The sequence below is a fragment of the Varroa destructor genome, unplaced genomic scaffold (assembly GCF_002443255.2).
Source record: "Varroa destructor unplaced genomic scaffold, Vdes_3.0 BEIS01000004.1, whole genome shotgun sequence".
NCBI classification, from domain to species: domain Eukaryota; kingdom Metazoa; phylum Arthropoda; class Arachnida; order Mesostigmata; family Varroidae; genus Varroa; species Varroa destructor.
This window is the reverse complement of record NW_019211457.1, coordinates 28,192,870-28,214,692: the sequence shown is the minus strand read 5'-3', so window position 1 is coordinate 28,214,692 and position 21,823 is coordinate 28,192,870. Positions and strand designations below refer to the sequence as shown.

Sequence of the window (21,823 nt, the reverse complement as noted above, 5' to 3'; positions counted from 1 at the left end):
TGTATTTTGGACAACATGATTTGCCTCTTTACTGCCTACCATTGAAATAGATCGTTGTGTTATACTCTATGAATTATCACAGCATTTCCGCAGATGATTTTAGTTGGCTTTCTTATATTATCTAATTTCACCGCTCACTCAGATGGCAACAGCAGTTAACAATACGATATAAAGTAAACAATGCAATCTAAAGTACCTAATACACTTACGGTCCAAGGGAAATACGGGGCACTTTATTCTAGTAATACTTTGTGAAAAAATGAGATTAAAAACCTAGAAAACCGTATTCAAAGCTATATGAATATGTTACATATATTTCTTAACCAAATGAAATTTACGATTGAGATCTAAGACTACGATGCAGAGAGGTGCGATGATCTACGCGGCACTTCAGTAGGCCCTTAAGACTACGTAGAAAAGTTCTCAGTCCAAACGGGTACTTTCACGTTGGCTCGAAGTGGACGATTCCAAGCACAAAGACTAGTTTCACGTACTTCCATGATTCACAACAATAGGATAATTAGCTTTTTATTAATGGCAAGTTTTTTTCGCTGTATATAGGCAAATTTTCTGCACACCAGATTCTAACATAGTTCTGCACATCAAGCTCGAAATATACATGTACACGCGATTGCTTAATGTTGACGAGAAAGCATTAAACCAAACTAGACAATCCCAAATTTGTAGACATCCACTTTTTTGTGTACGTCTGTAACACACCTATTGCATTGATGGATAGACGTTCCATTTGTGTCAAAAGAGGCCTAAATTAATTTACATATTCAATTAAATGGTTGCGTGTGGCCCAGTAATGGTGCGCATGTCCGGTAAACTTAAGGTCTTTTAATGAAATAGGGGCTAGGGTTAAAAGTGGATCGAGACAAGCAGGAATGCTCAACAGCAATAGCACCTTAAATGGAAACCCAAAATAGTCTTTTAGTTTAGCAAAGAAAAACGGGGCTGTACTAAACCACCTATTTGCTAACAAGTAACAAATTATAGAAACATAACGTAGGCCGTGCGTTCACTACACCACAGCCCATGCGAATGACACGACGGGTACCAACCCGCTATCCGACATTGAAGTATATATCAAAATTACTCATGTTAAATTAACGTCGGAAAATATATGGAGCGACAAATATAACTTACGATGATCATCTTTAGCTGCTGGACCTTCCTCTTCGACTGGCGTATCTTGAACCAGCCGTGTACCTCCCGGCATTCCCGTTGAGAAGTATTGACTGAACATCTTTGAATTCCTGAAAAGATCGTGATGGACCAGGATATAGAATACACATTTGGATGGGTCTCTGCATGCCTAGCACGTGGGTGAAGTGCTGGTACTCTAGTTTTGGCCCGAGTCAATTCTACTACTCTTGCTTAGCTCCCATAGATGCAGCTTTTTCTTGCCCTTCCATAGCGACGAATCTTAGATATAGGTAAGAATATTTTATGCTAACCGATCATAGTTCGTTCATATAGGTTTCAATATTTTACGCTAATACAAAAAAAGTTTCAGGTATTATGTATGACCTCGCTATACACGTTGAAGAATCTCCCAAACAGGCCTCTCGAAGAAAAATGCAAATTAACACCACATATTACACCAATGTGTGCAATAATATATTTATGCCTATTTTAATAATTATAATTGATAGGCACGCAGATATTATCTGCCTAATCTCTGTCTACCAAAAATAAACACAGCGCATCGTCAATAAGCACTTCAGTTGTTCACAACGACATTTATTTCATTTCTTAGAAAAATTTCGCCTCGACGGGGCGCAGGGTAGGCACAAGAAGCTATGAAAATGCATCAAATATTTACACGGAACATTCTTCTATCCACCTTTGTTTCACCCCAACGCAAATCGACCTATTACTAACAGATCCCATGTTATTTCTGGATGCTATGCCTGCGGAACCCTGGCATTGGTCACATTCTTTTTCCACATGCATCCCATCATACAACCGTTCGACTTAGAAACGTTCATCGGTATACTATTGTCTGATAGATTGTGTTTGATCTACCGAATTCATCGTATCCTCGTGTACAGACTGCTGATACGTACCAATCAACTACACTCCGTGTCACTGAGGGTTATCTATGCTTGACCATTCAAAAAGATCACAGTAGCATTGATTACATAAATGTTCATACATTTGTGAAAACATCAAAATAAACAGGCAACCACTTGTTACGAAATACTCATTAGATATGAGGTTTACAAAACAAATCAAGAATTTGCTGCTATGGTAAATATTCGGCTGCTTCGGGAATGCTCCCGCTATCTAGTTCTGGTATATTTTACCTATTTATAATGTAACTGCGTCACTGCGCCAGCTCAGATATATTTTAGTATCTATATCAGTGTGGTATTATTAAGCGAATATTTTCGGGTCACCAGCTTATATGGTCGCGTAGGCTTGCCACGTGCTTTCGATTACATGTTCCCTCCCCTTGCTGCGCGTTGCCGATCACGCATAGCCTTTTCTAGTTCAAACTGACGTAAGTCGGTTCTGTCGAGAAAAGCCACTTTTTCGAGGTAGCCGTCTTTACCTTTGTTATAGTTAGCTAATTCTTCTTTGATATTTTTTTCTTTCGTAAAATTGTCCCAGTCCAGCTGCGTCTTCTGAAAGATGCTCATCTTGTTCTTTTTATTGAGTAGTCCACTGACAATTGTGCTCAGACCTCCGCCCACTTTTGGTCTGACAAGAAGTTTCTTCTCGTCAGATTTCTTTGATTGTTCAGCCAGTATTTGCTTTGCTTCTTTCGAATTCTTGTCCACCTCCTTCTCAACTTCAATCTTTTGGCCGGCGAAGTCAAATACCTGGGTTACCTTGATCTTGTTGCTCGTTCCTGAAGTGCCCACACTGTCATCGGTTGAGTCCGCAGTTTTGCTGTGATTACCTCCACTATCCTTAGCTGACTCCTTAATTTCACTTGAAGCGGAACTGTCCCGTTTTAGATTTACACCTGCACCGTTCTTTGAATCGTTAATGTCCACAGCCTCATTATTTGGATCTAAACTCTTGGTGTCCTTGTCTTCGACTCGAGCTTTTTTCGAAAGTGGCTCGACATCCGCCATGAAGTCAGCCCAGAGAGCATCAGTCTTCTGTTTCTCCGCTTCATCTTCATCAGGGATTTCACTGTTGTCAGCCGGTGCATCATCGTCTTCTTCACTTTCGGCGCCTGACGGAACGTAATCCTGATCGTCGGAATCAGAGTCATTCATCAAATCACCCGCGAGCTTATCCATCGTTTACTGTACTGTCGTTCACTTTGCTATATAAACAATTGTGGTTTCTTGGTGCCTAATAGTGTCCTATCCACAATGCCAGCTCATACACGATTCTGGCTTAAAGACCCGGTTAGAGATTTACTTCTTAAAAATGCGAGTTGCAGGGGTCGCAAATCTCCAAAAAAAACAAGAGCAAACAACCCTGGGCACACTTCAAATTTCAATCTTTACGCTGCAAATATTTATGGAATGGGATAATGCCCAGCATAAAGGAAGTTTGCGATATAGCTCTGGAACATCCCCTTTCAAGAAGCTTGATGCACGCAGAGAAGACCTCCGACAAGGTGAGCAATTGATTCTGTAAGTGGATGGATGACCGTTGATTGTTTGAGGTTGAAAGACGAAACAAAGCAAACTAGATACTAAGGCTAACTGTTAAATGTGTGTCATGGTTTGTTGGCAAGAAGATCGTTTATTAACCAAGTGCCGCGGGATATACAATTCTTTTTCCTAAGAGAACACATTCATTGTACATGTCTAGAACACTTTCTTTGAATTAAAATTTTAGAATTCAGACTATTACTAGATAAACAACATCTTAGAATACGGACAGATTTCGCCAATTCTTGTTGGCACGCCAAGCTGTTTTAAATCTTAAGAGTGACAAGATTTTCACAACATTGGCTAAATGTTTGCAAAATATTTAGTTTTTATCAATGCAAAAAATCTTGCAACGTACTGTACTTGCAGTATGTCCGACCGTAAGAGCCACGTTAATGCTATGACCACAATTTTTCATCTAAGAAAGATTATTTTTTTGAGTATGTTAATACACTGATCGATAACGAGAGCACACAATGGAACCGTTGCACAATCTATTAAACTATCTTGAAAACGTAGTTTTGTTATCTTTTTTGCTATGAAATATCAAAAATGTATCAAGTAATATTTGGTATGAAATCTTGAATTTATGACTTACGTATACATTTTTTCTTGACTCTGTTTTGAAATGCAGCGGTTGACTAAGTGTAAATTCGTAATTCTTACCGTTTGGTATTAGAGTGGAACGCCGCGTAGCATAAACGACAAAATAGTAAATAACCAAATCACAAATATTCTCTAATTGGCACGATTGCATTCAGAAACAATAGTGGATTTGGTCTAAAGCCACCGTCGGGGTGTTCCGTTCAATGTATAAACGCTCTACTCGAAAAATCGAAGTCGATTCGGTTCAGCAGCGGCTGCAGCGTCGTCTGCGCAGTTTGTGCACAGTTAGCAGGCGACGTGACCGCAGAGACCTCTAGGCGACCACGACGAAACCGCATGTTTAAAATAACCCTTGGCGCTCTCCTTTGTGTTGGTGTCTGGACTTGGGAGAAGCTATAAACTGGTATCAACTGCTTAAACTAATCAGTTAATAGCTTAATATCAGCTCAATATATCAACGAACATATAATTATAAAATAAAGAGAGTTTAACAAGACAGATTTTTCCGTGTTATTTGGAAGACGTAAAATTGATGGTTTGGCTTGAACCTGATGTTTCATTCTTGCAACCCAGGCCTTAGCTACTCAGGTCAAAATAACGAAATACTTTTGCATTTATGAGATAAATGCATATGCTGGTTATAATGAATACATATTAAAATACATTTCATTCAGTTTTCAATTTGGATAATGAATCTATGATTTATGTGAACGGAGCGATTTTCACTCGTATATAAATATTCGAACTTATTACGGTTGGCAGACATTTTTCTCTCTGCTTGTCGCTTGTAACTTGAATCTAAGCATGTCAATTCGAAAATTTTCTATTCTCTGCTTAATGTAGTATGAAGTGGAACATGCTACTATAGAAATATATTGGAAAGAATCAATCTTCAAAACAGCTTTGGGAGGAACGGTACTGAAACTATTTTAACGAACTGCTGCATATTGTATAACAGAAATAATGGACCCCTTAGTTCGATCGTAATCTCTTAATGCTACCTTAATGATGAAATGGCTGTTTCCTTGCTTTCTCATTTCGGCATTGATTAAAATTACCACTCGGAGTTGTGACCATACGCATATCCAACATGGAGCTTTATACAACTAATAAATACATTCTCAGATAAAACTTAACATGTGATCTATTTTTTAGCACTAACCTTTATTGGTAGAAGCAAAGTAACTAATTTTAGTAGAGGAGCTTTTTTGCAAACAACCACTCGTCGTCGTTTGTGCTTCACATTAAACACGAATGAAAACTATGTCCTCGACCTACGCCGTAACCGAGTCCATCGTGGTGTTTTCCGTAATCACGAGAGCTGTCATAGTGTCTGTAGTGATCAGGCGGAATATATCTGTTATTAGCTGAGTGATACTCAGCGGTTGTCGGATGGCTTGTTATTTTGCTATGTTCATTTGGTTTCATTTAATGGCGAAAACCACTCTTGTCAATCACATAATAAACGAAACGATGCTTTCCGTCTATTTCGCTGAGATGGTAAGAGCCGAGTACGTGTTTTTGAGATCCCCTTTTTCCTTTCGGCCGTCTACGTTCTTATAGGCGTCCTTGATATCGTAAGCAAAGTCATAGTTTCCATGATCGTTTTGACGGCGATGAACCGTAGAACTGCTTCCATGACCGCCATGGCCCTAGCAAGGGCCTTGGGCAAAGGCCAATGTAAGGACACCCCCGGCTACGATCATTTAGAAAAAATATGGCAACTGTAAATTTTTGCCAATAAAAAATGTTAGCTATTTTTTTCGTAAACAAAACATTATATTTACTATTACTGTTATTCATTTTGACTAATATTATCATTACTAGTCGATGAATTAGACTAATTGAGGCCAAAAAGCCACGCGCCCTGCAAAAAACCTGAAGTTACTTTAGGCAATATTCTACTATACAAATGCTTGTCGTAAATAGGAAACCTCCTGAAGAACGAAACCACTGGCTTGAACCATAACTCTACGCTAACAGGTGTCTAACGGTGTTAACTTGTGTGTGATACTTGAATGATAAGTTACTACTTTGCCGCGTGTTATATAAGGACTGAACAACCGCAACAGAATTTGACGACACCGGAGGGCAAGAGCTACAAAAAGCCACGAGGAATGATCGTGTGTGTCCGCTTTACACCGCATATTTCGTTCTTATCCGCAAGTTAAACATTTACACGAAAAGTCACCGCGATCAGTTTTGGTTTTCCTACAAAGGGAATAAGGGGCATACCTTTCCAAGGTCAAAAAAGAAACAACTAATATTCAAAGCAGACATCGAAAGATGTACACATGTGTACAACAGCGAGCTAGGCGGGACAGGGGAAGGGGTGGACTGGGTCTAAACAGTAGACAAGGTCGTGAATACAATTGTTAACAAAGGTACAACGTTGATCGGGGTATTATGTACGTATTCACTGCGAGTAGTTATTAATTGCTGAATTGTCTTTTATTATTATTACTGGCTAAATCTACATTGGAAAATGTGTTGTATATCGTTTCGATAGCATCCTATCTACGAACAATATTGAGCCTAATAAAAAAAATTACGCTAGATCGGAAATTGCTGGTAGGAGGCATTCCATGAGCCTCGGAGGCATGCAATTTTTCTATGTTTAACATTTTTATTTTAAAAATAATGTTTGCGATGATGATTTTGATGAAACAGATAAAATAGAGGTATTTCTCAATGAAATTACTAATTCAATCATAGATATAAAAACAGAGGAATATCAAGTGAACAAGATAGTGATATTATTAGCACTTGGCCAGTGAAGAGCTGCTTACTGATAGTTGCAGGCCTACAGTATATCGTTATCGCAATATATATCATATCACTATCTCACATTAAGTCACAATAGAATTAACAGAAAATAGCACAGGAATACGTAGCGCACGAGACGTGCTAATTACGTAAATATGGGCTATCTTATTTTTGAAATCTTCAATGAATATTAAAGTTGAGTAGATTAAGAACGATTCGCATATAGTACAAATCGTTGATTGGGGTCGAAATTATTCCGACGAAACTTTAGACACATTTGCTTGATCAGATATTACCATAGGAGTACATTGGGCCATATACATTTTCTATTGCGTTACACTACCATGGTATCCTCTGATCATAAGTTTTTCACTGTTTTTTTTACCTCGTAACTCTGGCGTAGCTGTAGCATGTTTGTTTACTTATCGTCAGTGCTCCTCTACTTAGTGGTTTTATGCAATCAAAATTCGTCGTGATTCGGTAGCTTAAGTAGAGCCTCGCCATAATCAGTAACTTGGCCACCCACAAAGAGATCATAATTCTCAAGGACTTCTTGCTTGCTTAATTTTCCATCGGAATCGCTGTCAGCAGAATGGACCAGATGAAGTGCTTCCGCCTCGGGGTGGTCGTCTTCTGAACGATGGGTGTAAGCGATCATCTGAAAGGTATGTTGAAGTTTATGTTATAGTGAAAAAAACGTATATTTGCAGCTAATATTACATAAGTTTTATTTTTTAATGTTCTTCTGATGAGGAAAATGGGATGCGCGAATTCCTCGGAGCTTCCACATGAAAAACAATTATACTGGGGTCACTTTTCCGATCTGATAATTATTTGCATTGCACTTTTTTTTTCGGCTAAAATCAGTTGTTTGTGTAATACGCCGTTTCTAACTGTGGCCCATTGTTAACATTATCTACGACTATGTACGAGGGTATATGTTTGTTTATCTTCGTGAAAAATTCTAGCACGCAGTTAAAATGCAGATAAATACGAACCTCCTGAAGATCTAATTGGCCATCACCGTTCGTATCTCGACGATTACGGAAAAGTTCTACTTCTTCCTGAGCATAGTTAGGCAGTGAGCCTCCGTTTAGATCGGGAAAGATATCCTCTATGTATTCGTTAAGATCCACCATGCTGTAGCATTTAAATGATAGCATAATTAGTATAATAATAACTAAGGATCTAACTAATAAATAAGAAGCTCTTCAAGCTAAAAAGGGAACAATATGCTTTCTTTATTGTAAAATAACAAAAATGGCAGCAGCTACACCAACAACAACAACCACGAGAATCAGTTCGGGACGTCCAACGCTTTCGACAAACTTTAAGTTGTGCGATAGTCTTAACTAACCTAGATACTGCATTTTTGTATAGCTATGGGGGTCTATATACTACAATCTTCACTGAACTGTAGTCAATAATTGGATCTAGTTATATTATAATCTCTTCTGCGTACGCAACATAATTCAAGCAGAGAAGACAAATGATAGTCGAATACCAAAGTGAAGCTTAAACGCACCCGTCGCCATTTTTATCAACTGTTTCCAGCGTTTCGATAGCAACGACCTCGGCCATATGTTCCTTCTCTTCAGGGTAAAGGAACGCTTCGAACTCCTCAATGTCCAGCATTTCGTCACCATTCCGATCAGCTGCGAGCCAACGTCGGCGGTCAGTTCTAATCATTCGATTCACCTTATGACCATCTGCATCCTGTTGGGGATGCTGATCCTAAAACGAGTATTAGTCATTAAATGAAGAACACTCGACAATCAATGCGACAGCGATGGCCTTCGGCTAGCTTGCTTGTATATTTTGGTAAAACTATGCTCTGATTGGCTTAGTGAATGTCATGAATCTTCCCTTTTCTCTTGTAGCGAGAAAGTTACATTGCAATAATCATAGCGTTATTGCAAGACGTTGCGTAATATTAAGGTATAACTAGCCTTTTCGGCATCTGCTAGACGACGCTGCAAGTTAGAATGGTTGTCAGTCGGCCACAGAACTGCTGGCGAGTCTTTACTTATCTTGGCAACTCTCGGTTGCTCTGAGTATTTATTTCATAGTTTTTGGCTTTCGAATTCATTTCAACTTTATAAGTTGCAGGATGCACGTCTTACTGGAATTTACATAAGTTCTTGTGTTAACTAATTACGTATGCTCGATAGCTAATTGTTCTATACCTCTTCCCAATGGAGCGGCAGGCCGTACATGGATTTTCGATATTCCTGCCAGCTGAGACGAGAACTTCCATAGGGGTTGTGGCGATTCCATTTGCGTCGGGTGCCAGATTCGATATTTCTGCGAGCTATTCGATGAATCCATTTTGAAAGTTCATCTTGTGTCAAGAGTCCATCTAGGTCCTATTTTTAGGCAAACCATGTATCTTATGGGTTAATTCGCGTTAGAAAAATATATGTACAGCTGCAATTCTGTTGAAGACTATGCTAACACAGCTTCGTAAATAAAGCGAACTAGTACAGGTAGACAAGAAATAATAATGTGATGCAACAGTTGAACCAAGGTCTAATAAACAGTTCTAATACCCTATCAATAAGAGAGCGGTTTGGTCTAACCGGCCAATGCGTTGTCATAATTTCCACTGACAAGCCTGCAACCGTCGCTGGTTCACATTCTAAAAATGCCAAAAGTAAATATACCTTATCAATACGATCGAAAATTGCCGCTAGACGATTTCGGCTCTCTTCCGGGCTAAGTAACCGAAGCTCCCTCACTTCAGCAGCCTCAACGACGTTTGCTTTGTTGGCCTCCTTACGCGAGGCATGAGGCCCTGAAGTCGAAAAATGTTTAGGCAATGCCATACAAACCGAGTTGAACAGAAGGCATATAACAGTTAGCAACGGAAGCGTTGAGACAAGCTGACGGTTCCTGCAGTGACACAGTGTGAGACATAAAATGTGCATCAAATAAAACGAGCGTTTAGAATGCTTCATCAGAAGTCTAGCGTTCTCGAGGCCGGACACTTATACTTGACACAACATAAAGAGACAAGAGGTATTACGGGAACTATCATAAATTGGTGCTTTTTAAGCGTATCACATTCCAGTGAAACTTACCCTGCCGACATGATGGTGTAATGTCAGGGATCAATGGTAACGTTCTTGCTCCCGTTCGGATGCTGCCTTGCCACGCTGGCCTCTTGCAGAGGGCTGAAACGACCGAAGGCTTAAGGAACTATCGGCACATAACAAACCGATATCACTGCAGTGGGTAGCGAACCATGTGGAATCACTTAGAGGCTCCCTCCATCTAAAGACAGCATCGTCCAAACCGGTCCACACAGGAGAGCAAGAAGATCTCTACTATTACGGTTACTACACTACTACTGGAAAAGAAGGGCCGTAGTTATTCTCTGTGGAGAGGACGAAAACGCTGATTGTCATGATGATTTTGAGAGACTGCCTCAAGTTGCAGCCACTAACAGAGAATATGAGTATCCTCGTAGTCTTCGTAAACGCGAACCGACCATTACACCGTTATACTAAAAATTATTAATAATTTTTTCCCGCCTGCAGTATCGAAGATGTAACTTCGATTAGGCTGATGTAAAACAATTAAAACATTCAACAGAATGATATCATTAAAAATGAGGTTAGGTATATAACAGGTTAATGAAAGGCGTTATAAAATTTTAGTCACCGAACCAATCATAGTCCCATGCGAGTTTGGTACTATTCACGCATTCGTATGAATAAATTGTGACCCTATTAGCAGAATATGTACGCACGAAAGCCGATAGTTTATACACTTTCCTGCATGTTTCAGCTATTTTTCAATTTTTGACCGACTGAGTAAAAATATAGGAACTAAAGTTATCGATGACGTAACGAACTCGTGGTCATGCGAAAGTTTAACTCAGTTCCTATTTAATCTAGTGTTCAGTGCAACAAGGATTACAGAATTTCCTGTAATATAAAGTATTTTGCAAATTTAGTGGTAAACGAGTGTGGCTAGCTCTCCGAAGCTACGCAAATATACCCGAAGGATAACGTTATTGGTCTAAATGAAAAGCACGCTCAGCTAGACTCGAGTGTAGACTCCTGCTTGATACCTGCAGTATAATTATTTCACTATGTATGTATTTATCTATCTATTAGAAGGATCCATAATTAGCAATAACCATAGTGGGTTTTTTATGGCATCCGGAGTGGCATTTCCCGTAACCTTCATAGACCCTTTTCCTTTCGGCCCTTCACGTCACCATAGCCGTCCTTGATGTCCCAAACAAAATCATAGCTTCCATGAATATCCTAATGGCGATGACCTACGAAAGAGCCCTTTTGATTGCCATGGCCGTGGCCGGGACCTCGGGCAAAGGCCCATTGAAGAACACAGCTAACTAGAACAAGCTGGAAAGTTAAAAAAAGAAGAGAGTCCTTTAATTATATACGCGTAGAGTCGTAGGACAAAAAAAAAGTAGAAATCACTATCCATATATAGAAATAAGGATAGGACTGAATATTTAGCGGTTAAAAAGTTTTCCGAAAGCTAAAAGTGGTCGAAATACGAGGTGAAGTAGAAAAACATATTCGCTTGGAACGTGGCTCCATTTTAGGAAATTTACTTACATGGACCGTCAACCCGTGTTGCACCGAATCGTAACGGTCAGCAGCAAAAACAGGGCGGTCCGAACAAAAAACGTACATAGAAACGGGGTAAAAACAAAAACTCTAAGTCAGGGTACGTCCAGCGTTGGAACAAGTATGTTCATCTTCTCTAGTATAAGATGTAACAGAGAATCTGCAGCTATTCGAATGATTATTTGTTATTTGGAAGAGTGATAAAGAAGAGTATCAGAACAAATAACCACTTGTTCTTGTTGACTTCATGTGATGGCGCCGTAGTGATTGCATGTACCGGATACAAGAAGGCAGAACGTTATTCATGGAATTGGTACGAAAACACTAACAAAGTATTGAAAACGGTAAAACTATTTATGTTGTCTTCTCAAGTAAGGTTTGGTTTATCTATTAGTAACGCTCGGCTGTGGCTATCAAGAACTGAGCAAGATATGGTGGTGTAGATTGAACACAATTATTTGAATGTGATTAAAAATAGTGTCTAAAACAATTTCCACTTACACTGAAGTAAAATATTCATAGGCAATTGAGTCGACTCACTTAAGCGAAAATGTTAGAGTCGCTACCAGATGGACCTCACCTCTGGGTCAAAAACCACACCACGACGAGGTATTTGCACAAGCTCTTTATGAATTACCCTATGTTGCATTATAAATTGTATTGGCCCAGCGTTTTATCTACAGACGAACTTACGCCTAAGATAAGTGCCTAAGATAATCAACAAGTTAACAAATTAACAAGCTACGAAACAAACCTCCAGGCCAACCAAGTCATTCAGCTTAAGATGTTCTTTTACTTTCCAATAAAAAAACAATTCACGCCGCTTGACAACTGTGGCAAAAATTGCTCACCAGAAAATATCACCAATGATAAACCTAGCTTTGTCCTGCAGTGCTTACCTTGTAGTCCGTCCTAACCTGCTAAAAAAAAAGACAAACACTCAATTACCAGACCCGTAACACCCTGCCCACGTTGACAACATTTGGTCGAACTGGCTACGCGTATTGCAAGCGCGAAAAGTGCGACGCCGTCTAAAAACTCAGAACAGAACTCCCTTTGATTGAAGTTAAGCAAAACACTTTGCGCGAACGGAACAAGGCGAACGGCTGGAACATTTTTGGTGATGTAGCGCGTTCAGTCGATTCACGTAAAACCGGTACATAAATTTGACGTTCAGCAAATGCTGTTGTTTAAGTGCTAGTGAGTTGCAAAGGGCATCAGAAGTATTTGCGCGTGAAAATAATAGTGAACATCAAATCGTTGCTTCGTAGAGTATAATCAGGGAACAGCGCACCTGTATTCTGGCTGATTTTGATGAGATAGATTGATAAGGACGTTAAAGTAAATCTGAGCTCCATTTTCTCAAATAGGTCAGTATCAAAAAAAAATACAAACTAATTTAGCTTATGTTCTACGCGAAATTCAAAATCTAACACGCTTTAGTTATCTGTAGCAAAATCTGATTAATATGGCATCAATCGATCCTACGTACTCGATTTAGGCCAGCGATTTTTATTTTAGCTAAATAGGCTGACTTCGAAAGAAGTCATAAATCCCGTTTTGTTTCGAGAAAGATGTAAACATTCACTGCGATGACTTAGCTAAAGAAGATGTCGTTGTTTAAATAGCGTAATTGATTTTTTACTACATAAAAATACATTCAAACGATCGCGTTTGATTGCTCAACACTACTGAATAGGCCTGGCCTTAATTTTCATATTATTTAGTTCTATAGATAGGAATGCGTCCGAAGTCAAGTTTTATTTTTTCTTTTTTTTCAGAGCACGATATTACTTTACTGGCTAGAGAAGTTTAAGTGTCAAAAACGTTTTTCAACTATGCATTGATACCAGACACCCGTACAGCCAAGGTGCATTGAAAGGTGCGCCTATAGCTGAAAGCTGGCACCTTTAATAAAGACTATCAGGTTTACATCCGTCCAAGATTATGGAACTAGTGTAGTCACAATTGTACAGCTGCCATACCTATTTTGCAAAGTTGCTTTCGTTTCATAAATCATACAAAAACAAGTTGTCCTCTAAAGTTTATATTAGTCAGTTATCTCCAACTCATTATATCCCTGCTGAGTAATGGTGAGGGAACAATATAAACCGCGTACGTCGTACAGAACAAAGCAAAATGCATAGACGTTATCTAAATACAACTCATTCGCTTCTAAATCCGTTTATGTCGTATGCTATTATTTTCCAGGTGAAATTGAAGACTTCCGAAAATGAAATGCTCTCTTCACTGTCCTATGTCGTTTTCTAACGTTCTTCCAGTTGGTCAGTGAGTCCTCAAGATGGCTCCCTGCACGTCATATCATCGGCGCTTTCTGTCGCTGTCGTTTTGCGACGCCCTAAGGGCCGCTTTCGCCCTGTCCGTGTTAACTGCCACACTACATTCTAGTGGCGGACAACAATGTCAAGATTATGCAGCGGCTACCATAGGTTGAGCTATGTTTATTACAGTTTGTTAAATGTGTCATTAAAGTTACATGAAATGGGTGTTTCGTTGAAGCAATTAAGTTCATATGAGTTGAGCTATGTTTAGTTTTCTTCTTAAATCACGAAACTAAGTTCACGTATTGCGTTACTAAATGCAAGTTGATACAGATGTGGCCTCTTTTAACTGATGTAAGCTATCTATTCGATAGGTATACAGCTGATGTGATTTCAAGATCAGCTAGAAATACGCAAATAATTGGTCTTTTATATGTCAGATTGTGAATACCTAGGTTTTCCTGGTTCGTATCTGAATAAATGCGGGTACTGCGTCCGGGGCTCGACCGGGCTGGACGAAGATTTCGGCAAAGATTGTAAAGGTTTATGTGGAGGTCAAGCAACACGCGACTGTATGGGAGTTTGCGGCGGATCTGCTTACCTCGATCCGTGTTCCTCAGAATGCATTGGTAGATCGACTTGATGTATATATAGATACCGCACTTGTTACCAAGAGCGTACCGTGCACAGCGTGGTAACTCACTTTTTCTTCAATTTATTTGAAAAACGATAGGGTTTAGAGAAGAAGATCGTGCCAACTAACGGTGCCAACAAAAGTTGTCCGGCATTTCATCTGATAAATCTTTTCGGTTAAAGCAAAAAATATCTTTATACTAGTGCTTCTCTAAAGTCAAGTTTTTTAACCACTATTTTTGTAGGGTGTATTTATTTTAGGATGTAAAAACCAGAAGCCGTACATATCGAGGGTATGAATTATTTTCTCTCTATTTTCTATCTGTAAAATTCCTTTTTGAGTAGGAAACAAGTTTTTTTTTTTATGTCTGGTATATTCAGATTACTAAATATAATACGGTACAGGTTGGTTTTAGACTTGTTTTCCCTGTTAATTTCCTGTTTCGAAGTTCGGACAGTTAGGCAGCACAAATCATGTGAATTGTACCGGTGTTCCCGCGCTTTGTCGCTTCTGTAGTAGGCTAGCTAGACACTGAAGGAACGTAACGTGCGCCAACTAGGCTGTTAATTTCGGAAGCATGGAGAGCGTCTCCACGACTCTGAGATTGTTACCTGCTGTTTCGTCACACCGAAATTCTAATAGATCAGGGTGACAGTAGTAGCTTGAATCATCAATTATTCACCATGTACCATACGTGACTGGTTCCCTATGGACGCGTCTCAATGCATCACGAGTAGGTTCAAAGGGCCGTATTTGCTTATTTACGAAGTCTCGCTCACTGGTAACTCTTCCTGCAACAGTATCTATTTTAGCACAGGATATCGTGCAGCGATTCGAGCTATTTGCGAATTAAATGAACTAAAACAGGTGTGAAATGCGTTCATCAACAGTTGAGGATGCGGAACCGCGCACAGTCGACACTCAGTCCGCGTTTCGAGATTGCATGGGTCGCTGCATCGACACGGGGCCTAAGGCCGCACCGTCACCTTACGTCAATGACTCATGCGGGATTTGCCTTCGGGGTGGCAACGCAAAGGACTCTATCTACAAAGATTGCACTGGGACGTGTTATCTACCTTGTACGTAACAGACAAAGCAAGTCTAATAGTAATTAATTCTTAAGCTGATGTGTAACTCAGACTTTGATAACAGTTTTACAGTTCGTTTTTCGTCTCTATTCCTCTAACGATGTTATACGAAAATTTGCCCTAATAAAATATAAGTACAGGTCCGAGCTTACGGCTTAGGCAATTCACGCTGTATTCAAGAAACTTTGACAGCTTTTTACGATTATTCGAATATTTTTTTCCGCTAAATTTTCTAGTTACTTCTGTACCGCTATCGACTTTGCAGCTAAAATTATTTACATTTTTATCGAAAAGTTCGATATACACCACTGCTTCAATAACGTCTACATACTTCGAAATCGCAAAACTTCGGCTGGATATTTTATCCTGATACGTATAATGACGAAACTGTCGTGCACGACTGTACGGACGGCAGCCCGCTTACGAACCTGCCGCCGAAGAAATCGCGCGTGCGTATATCGACATCAAAGCTGGTTCTCACCAACGGCCAAGGTCAATTAGCAGTCATGCCCCGCTATTGCCATTGGTGCCTACTAATTAATGAATGAGAAGTTCTTGTTTTGTTAGGTCTAATTGATTAACAAGATATCCTCCACCTCCTCCCGATCTGAGCTCAAAGTTAAGCGCAGAAATACGGACCTAAATCCTAAACCCAGCACAACAAATTGCAATAAACTGATGCCCGAAACCTAACATGGATGCCATCGTTGCTTATGGTGCAGAACTGTAGTGTTGAATGGGCTGTTCACTTACAATGTCTGTAAACTCTAAAATTTCTTAGCCATGTTTTTGCGCATATTTTATCAATGAAGTCTTAAGTTTTTGATAACAATATGATATTATACTTTATGAATAATTTATATAACTGTTTTCGTTAGAAGAACTGACGCCGAACGAGTAGTATATCATTTCAGGACTAAACGGCTGCAATTTTGCGTGAAAACACCAAGGTGACGATTTGTACAGTTATAATTGGGTGTATAATTAGAGAAAAAATATACTACCTAACTAGATTATATTGCTATATGATCGTATGCTAATTCTAAAATTTACATGGCCAACGGTTAGGCAAATATCATTATTAAAGGTTGTCTATTTTCAAATAACCATTCCGATTGCAGCTGAACAAGATAAAATGGCGAAACAAAAATGCGGTCAATGTATTGGTGGTACATCTTCTAATAAAAAAGCAGATTTTCTTGACGGTTGCGGGAATTGCAGGACGGCCAAGGCACCGTGTGAATGCGACAAGTAAGAAAACATACTTCCAGGACCGATGTACCCTTGTACCCACGAAACTAGGACACCGCTTAGCGAAACGGCATTGAATCTGTCACGCAAATTCGAAGTCAGAAATAGCTTTTTGCATCATAAAATGTCGCGTGTCTTGAATTATTATAAACTGAAAAATTCTAAGTTCCACTTTACTTAGTTCACACACACTTTTTTCAGCGATACATTTAATCTTATGGAGCACAAATTCGCTTCGTAGAGTGCAGTTCTCTTGTTTACAAAGTTTCTTAATGTAAAAATGAAAAGTAACTCTACTAATCAATCACTAAGTAATCTACTAATTTCATTATTTGAATAAAAATATCGAAGAATAACAATGGTCTCGCCATCCAATGACATTTCAGCGGTCAAACGAAGGATATCTGTGGCGTCTGCGGGGGCAAAGCCGGCTCGTGTTTGAAGCTTACTGAAATTAAACCGACTTGCGCACCGGCTAACAAAAGTTTCGAGGTACGTATTTATAAACATCTCTATTTTCTCTATACGTTTCTACGTAATAGGTATTGCGGATTAAGTTAGGGCTAGCCAGAAAAAGCCAACAATCATATATGCTTTAGAGATCGATGCAAAATCCTTGTGCTGGCCCAGTGCTACAGTGTTTGTCTGCCAAATTTAGGGTCATGATAGGTAGTTTGGGTTCGAAACCGGGCGTAAGCCTGCGGTTTGTTGAGCGCTGCCAATTTCTTTCTGCGATGCTGAACTGAGGCAGTACTACTGACTAAAACTATGATTAAGTTGTTTGCCTCGAATCGAGATGGAACAAAGCTATAAAACACTGATATCGAGGCGCTTTTTTTGTAATAGATGACGCTTTACGGCGCGTTCAGTGGTGAGGCCCCGTCTGAGATCGTGTGCGTATTCCGGAACGCAACCGATCCCGAAGCCCAAATTGTGGGTCCGCCATCCCCTGGAATTGGAAATGGATTCCTGACACCCTCAAACGGAAAAGTCTCGTTTGTGTGCCGTGTGCCAAAAGGTCTTCCCGAAGGGAACTACTTCGTTAATCCACGGCTTTCGCGCCTTGGCAAGGAGGAACGTCGAAATCTCACGCTGCACGTCTTCGACGCCAGCAGTTAGTGGACGGTTATCAATTTGAATTATAGCATAGGAGTGTGTTTTCTATAAAATATGTGCACAATATTTTTTTACTCTATAGGTAGAACCCATCTATTGCATAAGACACAAATGATTCATTGTAAGCTTCTAAAGATAGCAAATACAATCTATTAAACGAAATCGGTAATATATAACCCGTGTTTCTGAAGAAACCCCGACGATAAATTTTCGTTTTGTCCTTGTTTTGTAGTTGGTTACGCCAAGATGGAACCGAGCCGCGCACCCTATCGCAGCGTCGAAAATAAGAATGCAACAACGATTCGTATAAAATTTTCGGGTGGAAATGTTCCGAAGTTCCCGCTATACTGCCGCGTCATGAGCATCGATACGCCGAAGCAGAAAATTTTACCTGTTTACCCTTCAGGCATCGCCACTCTTCAAAACGAATGCGAGATTCCGCTTCCTGCACAAAGCCAAGAGTATATTATCTTTCCTACTCTAGATGGACTTAATCCCACAAGTGTGAACTTCAGCTTTTTATTTTATGCGACGAGACCCCAAATTAAGGAATCCTATATACATTCAGACGGTATGTCGAAACTATTAATATAAGAACAATTACTTTATGAATACAGCGAGAAGCATTTCTTCAAGACATTCACACGTTTTCTCTAAGTGTTATACGATGCATCATAGAGAAATATCATACAACTGGCTTATAATACTGGTTTGAACAAGCCTAACTCGGCTAGATGGTGCTTTTGTTGATAATTCTAACGAGCCCGTTATGCCTGTGGACATGACAACGTTATTTTATTTTTTTTTTTTTATTTTTTTTTTATTATCTTCTGTATTACGTGTTCAGGAGGCGCTGTAATTATCGTCTTTGATCGAGATGTCAATATCTCTTCGTTGCAAACGTGCGAAGACATGCTAACGGACGACACAGTCATGGCTCTCGGTGGCGCTGACTATCTTCTATGCCGCTGGGCGACGAAACATCAGCTTATCGTATTCCTACCAAAACGGGAGAAAAGCAAATATACTGATTTTTCTATACATCCAAAAAAATTCATATATCTATATATACTTACTTTCCATCATTGCACATCTAGCTCTGTAGTTTAAGTGTTGTCGTCGTCGTCGTCGTTGGTGTTGATGCTGCCTTCATAATCACTAGTGTTGATTTCCTGCCTTTGTAAGTGGACCATCTTTGTATTAATATAAGTATTACTACATTTTGTTAACAGACTCTATGAAGCTTCAGTTCCGATCAAGCAATTTCACAGAAGATGGACAAAAGTTCATCCTTGATGTAGGCGATGAACTGGTATGTACTGTAAAACACATGAATCACATGAGCATACGCATAATATGTACGCGTGTATTCCTAAAACTGTATGGCAGCTTTCCTAGACACCTCGCTCTATTTCGAATAGTAGCTAATAATATCTGCTATAAGTGTTCATAACGCGGTGAGCACCTCAATATGCCTACAATAAACTAACCAACCAAAAATTGAGTGACAAGGTTTTTTTACCGCTACGACCATCTGAAGCGCTGTAGCAAAAAGCACAAAGCTCTGAAATTATGTATCTATATGTTGTCTTCACCAAAAAAACCTCCCTTGTCAGAGAAACATTAGGATTTTGTTCGAACTTTGTTTGAAGAAAGCTTTTTCTTATTCAGCCATTTTTCAAAGTATAAAAAATTACCTTCTCTTATCATGCAACTAGCGGCCCTCTAAATAAATATATTGACTAATGACGTACATCTGTTTCCGTATTCCGGACAATGTTTACCTAAACGTGCTGTATTACGTTATCGTCTCAGAAAACGGACGCCAAGGTACAAGAAGTCAAAGATGCGCCGATATATGTGGCTATTACCGGCCCGAACGTTATTCCGTATTGTGGTGACTTCGAACTGTTCGCACACTATTCATGGTCTAACGGCGTACCTGAAGTTTTCCAATGGGCCGTTCAACGAAACGACAGCATAAAGATTAGTGATAAGGATCCCTTAGGCATGGAGATCAAACGTGAGTATACCGTTTGTTGTATCACCGTTAGCTCATAAAGTCATTATGACTAAATAAACGTTTTCATATTTTTTTCGGACGTACGTTAACCTATCGAAACAAGTGTGCGAAACGCGTATTGCCTACTACTAAGTAGCTTGACGTTAGTTTAGAAGTGAAATCCTTTCCTTGGAGATGACTAGTGAAAGCTCTACCTGAATGTTACATGTGGCCTTTGCTTTTTTATGGTCATTCGATCGATATTTCCCCAGGCACAAGCGGATCCACGTTGAATCTTGCTTCGGAACTTTTCGATTATGGCGTCCGGTACACATTTACACTCAAGGTAGCACCACGCAATCCATGTATACCTCTCTCAATAAAATTATTAGAGACTTTATGGCATCCGAACTGAAATAGGATTCAAGGTTTCGTTGATTCGGTCCGAGTGAAACTGACTAATTAAGTTGCTTTGGCCGGCACCGGTTGTCTAGGTCGGACAAGGGAAAAATGCGGGGGAAGCAAGCCACCAGCTAATTCGGCATGAGAATCCAGGCCCGATGGTACTTCTTTATAGTACGACAATGCTTCAGCTCGAACCCGTGACCGTCTCGCAGTCCGAGTAAGAAAAAGCGTTTATTTCATTTACTTACTCAGAATTAATCATGTAACTGTGTTTCATACAAATTGCATGACTATATATATATATATATTTTATAAGAGATGAGACATTTGAGTTTGCTAGTTAGTTTAAAGATCGGACTTCACTACAAGGACCGGCAAGGCATTGAAAACACTACGAATAGTGCGTCATGCACGTGAGAAGGCGAAGCCCGTTATTATCACAAATTCAGTTGGATCATCTGTTCAATTATGCGCAATCAATGTTACAATCTCAACATCCAGTGTTAGCTACCAGTGAATAGGTAAGATGTAGGAACGCTAGTAGAACGATGGGCTTTTTTTTTTTTTTTTAATATAACACATGTCATCGGGATCTTGTGTACTTCCAGTATCATCATTTATGTCGAGACAATCATCCCTGATACGGAGCGCTGCCCAAATGATACGTTCCATGAAATCAAATACTCCTGGCGAGTTGATAGGCCGGACGTCAAATTGGACCCTTGTAGTCTCGACAGCGGTACAGTCTATCGCGTACAGCCATACGCACTACCACGTATGTAGTAAGATTGTCATACTTATTACCCTAGGTCATTTTATTTCCTATGATACCATGTATACGTTTTTGAGAAAATGCGCCGAGAGAACTAACGCGATAGCTCTAATTCCTCCTCTATTTTATCGTCTCACAATGCAAATGAGTTGAATGTTTCTGTATGTAGGACGATTTTTTTTCTAGAACAGCTACGTGTTTCCTCGTTTTCAATGGTATACTGAATGATTTATCGAATGTCAGCCTTAACTGGCGCCTTTGTGCGCACCCCTTAATTGACATTGATAGGTAAACATCAGTTACGTTAATTCTCTAACGAATTCTAAGTTCGGCTATCGACCCTGTTTTTCTAGCGAACGCAAACGTAACCTTCACAATACGCGCGTACATGTACGAGATTCGTGATAATGGAGCGGAAACCATTCACCAGCTGGAGTTTCATTCCGAGTCGAGTGTATCAATAAAAGTAGCGCCTGCAAAGCTCCAGGCGGTACTGCGGGGAACTCCGCAACGTGAAGTCGGCGACGGAACGGCATCGAATCACTACTCGTTGATCGTGGACGCATCGCCGTCGAGTCACCCCACGATACCAGTCTCCTATCTTTGGAGCTGTATCGATGATGTTGGTATTGCACGAAGCTATTCTTTTGTTGACAGACAACACGGTAGAC

The 21,823-nt window shown here is 39.8% G+C and overlaps 3 protein-coding genes across 14 annotated transcripts in view; 1 reads left to right on the top strand and 2 right to left on the bottom strand.

The window, feature by feature from the left end:
- Yeti (yeti) overlaps positions 1-4,556 on the bottom strand; it is a 75,550-nt gene extending 70,994 nt beyond the window's left edge. For 2 of the 8 annotated variants that reach the window (XR_015327522.1, XR_015327523.1), the window contains exons 1-2: positions 4,293-4,540; positions 1,153-1,262 (exon numbers count right to left, since the gene is read on the bottom strand). Coding sequence is in view for 5 of the 8 variants with exons in the window: in XM_022803600.2 (XP_022659335.1) it covers positions 2,448-3,263 (816 nt within the window). In the remaining 3 variants the exon portion in view is untranslated. Of the gene's footprint in view, positions 1-1,152; positions 1,263-1,717; positions 3,604-4,292 lie in introns of those variants that run through there. The other 6 variants (XR_002672990.2, XM_086988803.1, XM_086988804.1 and 3 more) reach the window with 6 other exon arrangements.
- Positions 1-21,823, top strand: part of LOC111250135 (uncharacterized) — an 82,619-nt gene that overhangs the window by 51,910 nt on the left and 8,886 nt on the right. For 2 of the 5 annotated variants that reach the window (XM_086988800.1, XM_086988797.1), the window contains 15 exons: positions 7,590-7,663; positions 13,814-14,052; positions 14,325-14,513; positions 15,409-15,597; positions 16,728-16,857; positions 17,244-17,349; positions 17,704-17,971; positions 18,206-18,544; positions 18,821-18,991; positions 19,206-19,285; positions 19,789-19,996; positions 20,248-20,321; positions 20,470-20,597; positions 20,989-21,155; positions 21,506-21,774. In XM_086988800.1, the coding sequence (XP_086844926.1) occupies positions 13,905-14,052; positions 14,325-14,513; positions 15,409-15,597; positions 16,728-16,857; positions 17,244-17,349; positions 17,704-17,971; positions 18,206-18,544; positions 18,821-18,991; positions 19,206-19,285; positions 19,789-19,996; positions 20,248-20,321; positions 20,470-20,597; positions 20,989-21,155; positions 21,506-21,774 (2,466 nt within the window). In that variant the 5' untranslated portion in view covers positions 7,590-7,663; positions 13,814-13,904. Of the gene's footprint in view, positions 1-7,589; positions 7,664-13,417; positions 13,485-13,813; positions 14,053-14,324; positions 14,514-15,408; positions 15,598-16,727; positions 16,858-17,243; positions 17,350-17,703; positions 17,972-18,205; positions 18,545-18,820; positions 18,992-19,205; positions 19,286-19,788; positions 19,997-20,247; positions 20,322-20,469; positions 20,598-20,988; positions 21,156-21,505; positions 21,775-21,823 lie in introns of those variants that run through there. The other 3 variants (XM_086988798.1, XM_022804896.2, XM_086988799.1) reach the window with 3 other exon arrangements.
- LOC111249198 (calumenin-A-like) lies at positions 6,662-10,334 on the bottom strand. Its single transcript, XM_022802755.2, has 6 exons — positions 10,079-10,334; positions 9,662-9,890; positions 9,185-9,364; positions 8,524-8,732; positions 7,997-8,138; positions 6,662-7,656 (listed from the first exon to the last, which is right to left on the bottom strand). Exons 1-6 carry the CDS (start codon positions 10,087-10,089, stop codon positions 7,459-7,461), a joined length of 969 nt encoding a protein of 322 aa, XP_022658490.1. The 5' UTR covers positions 10,090-10,334; the 3' UTR covers positions 6,662-7,458.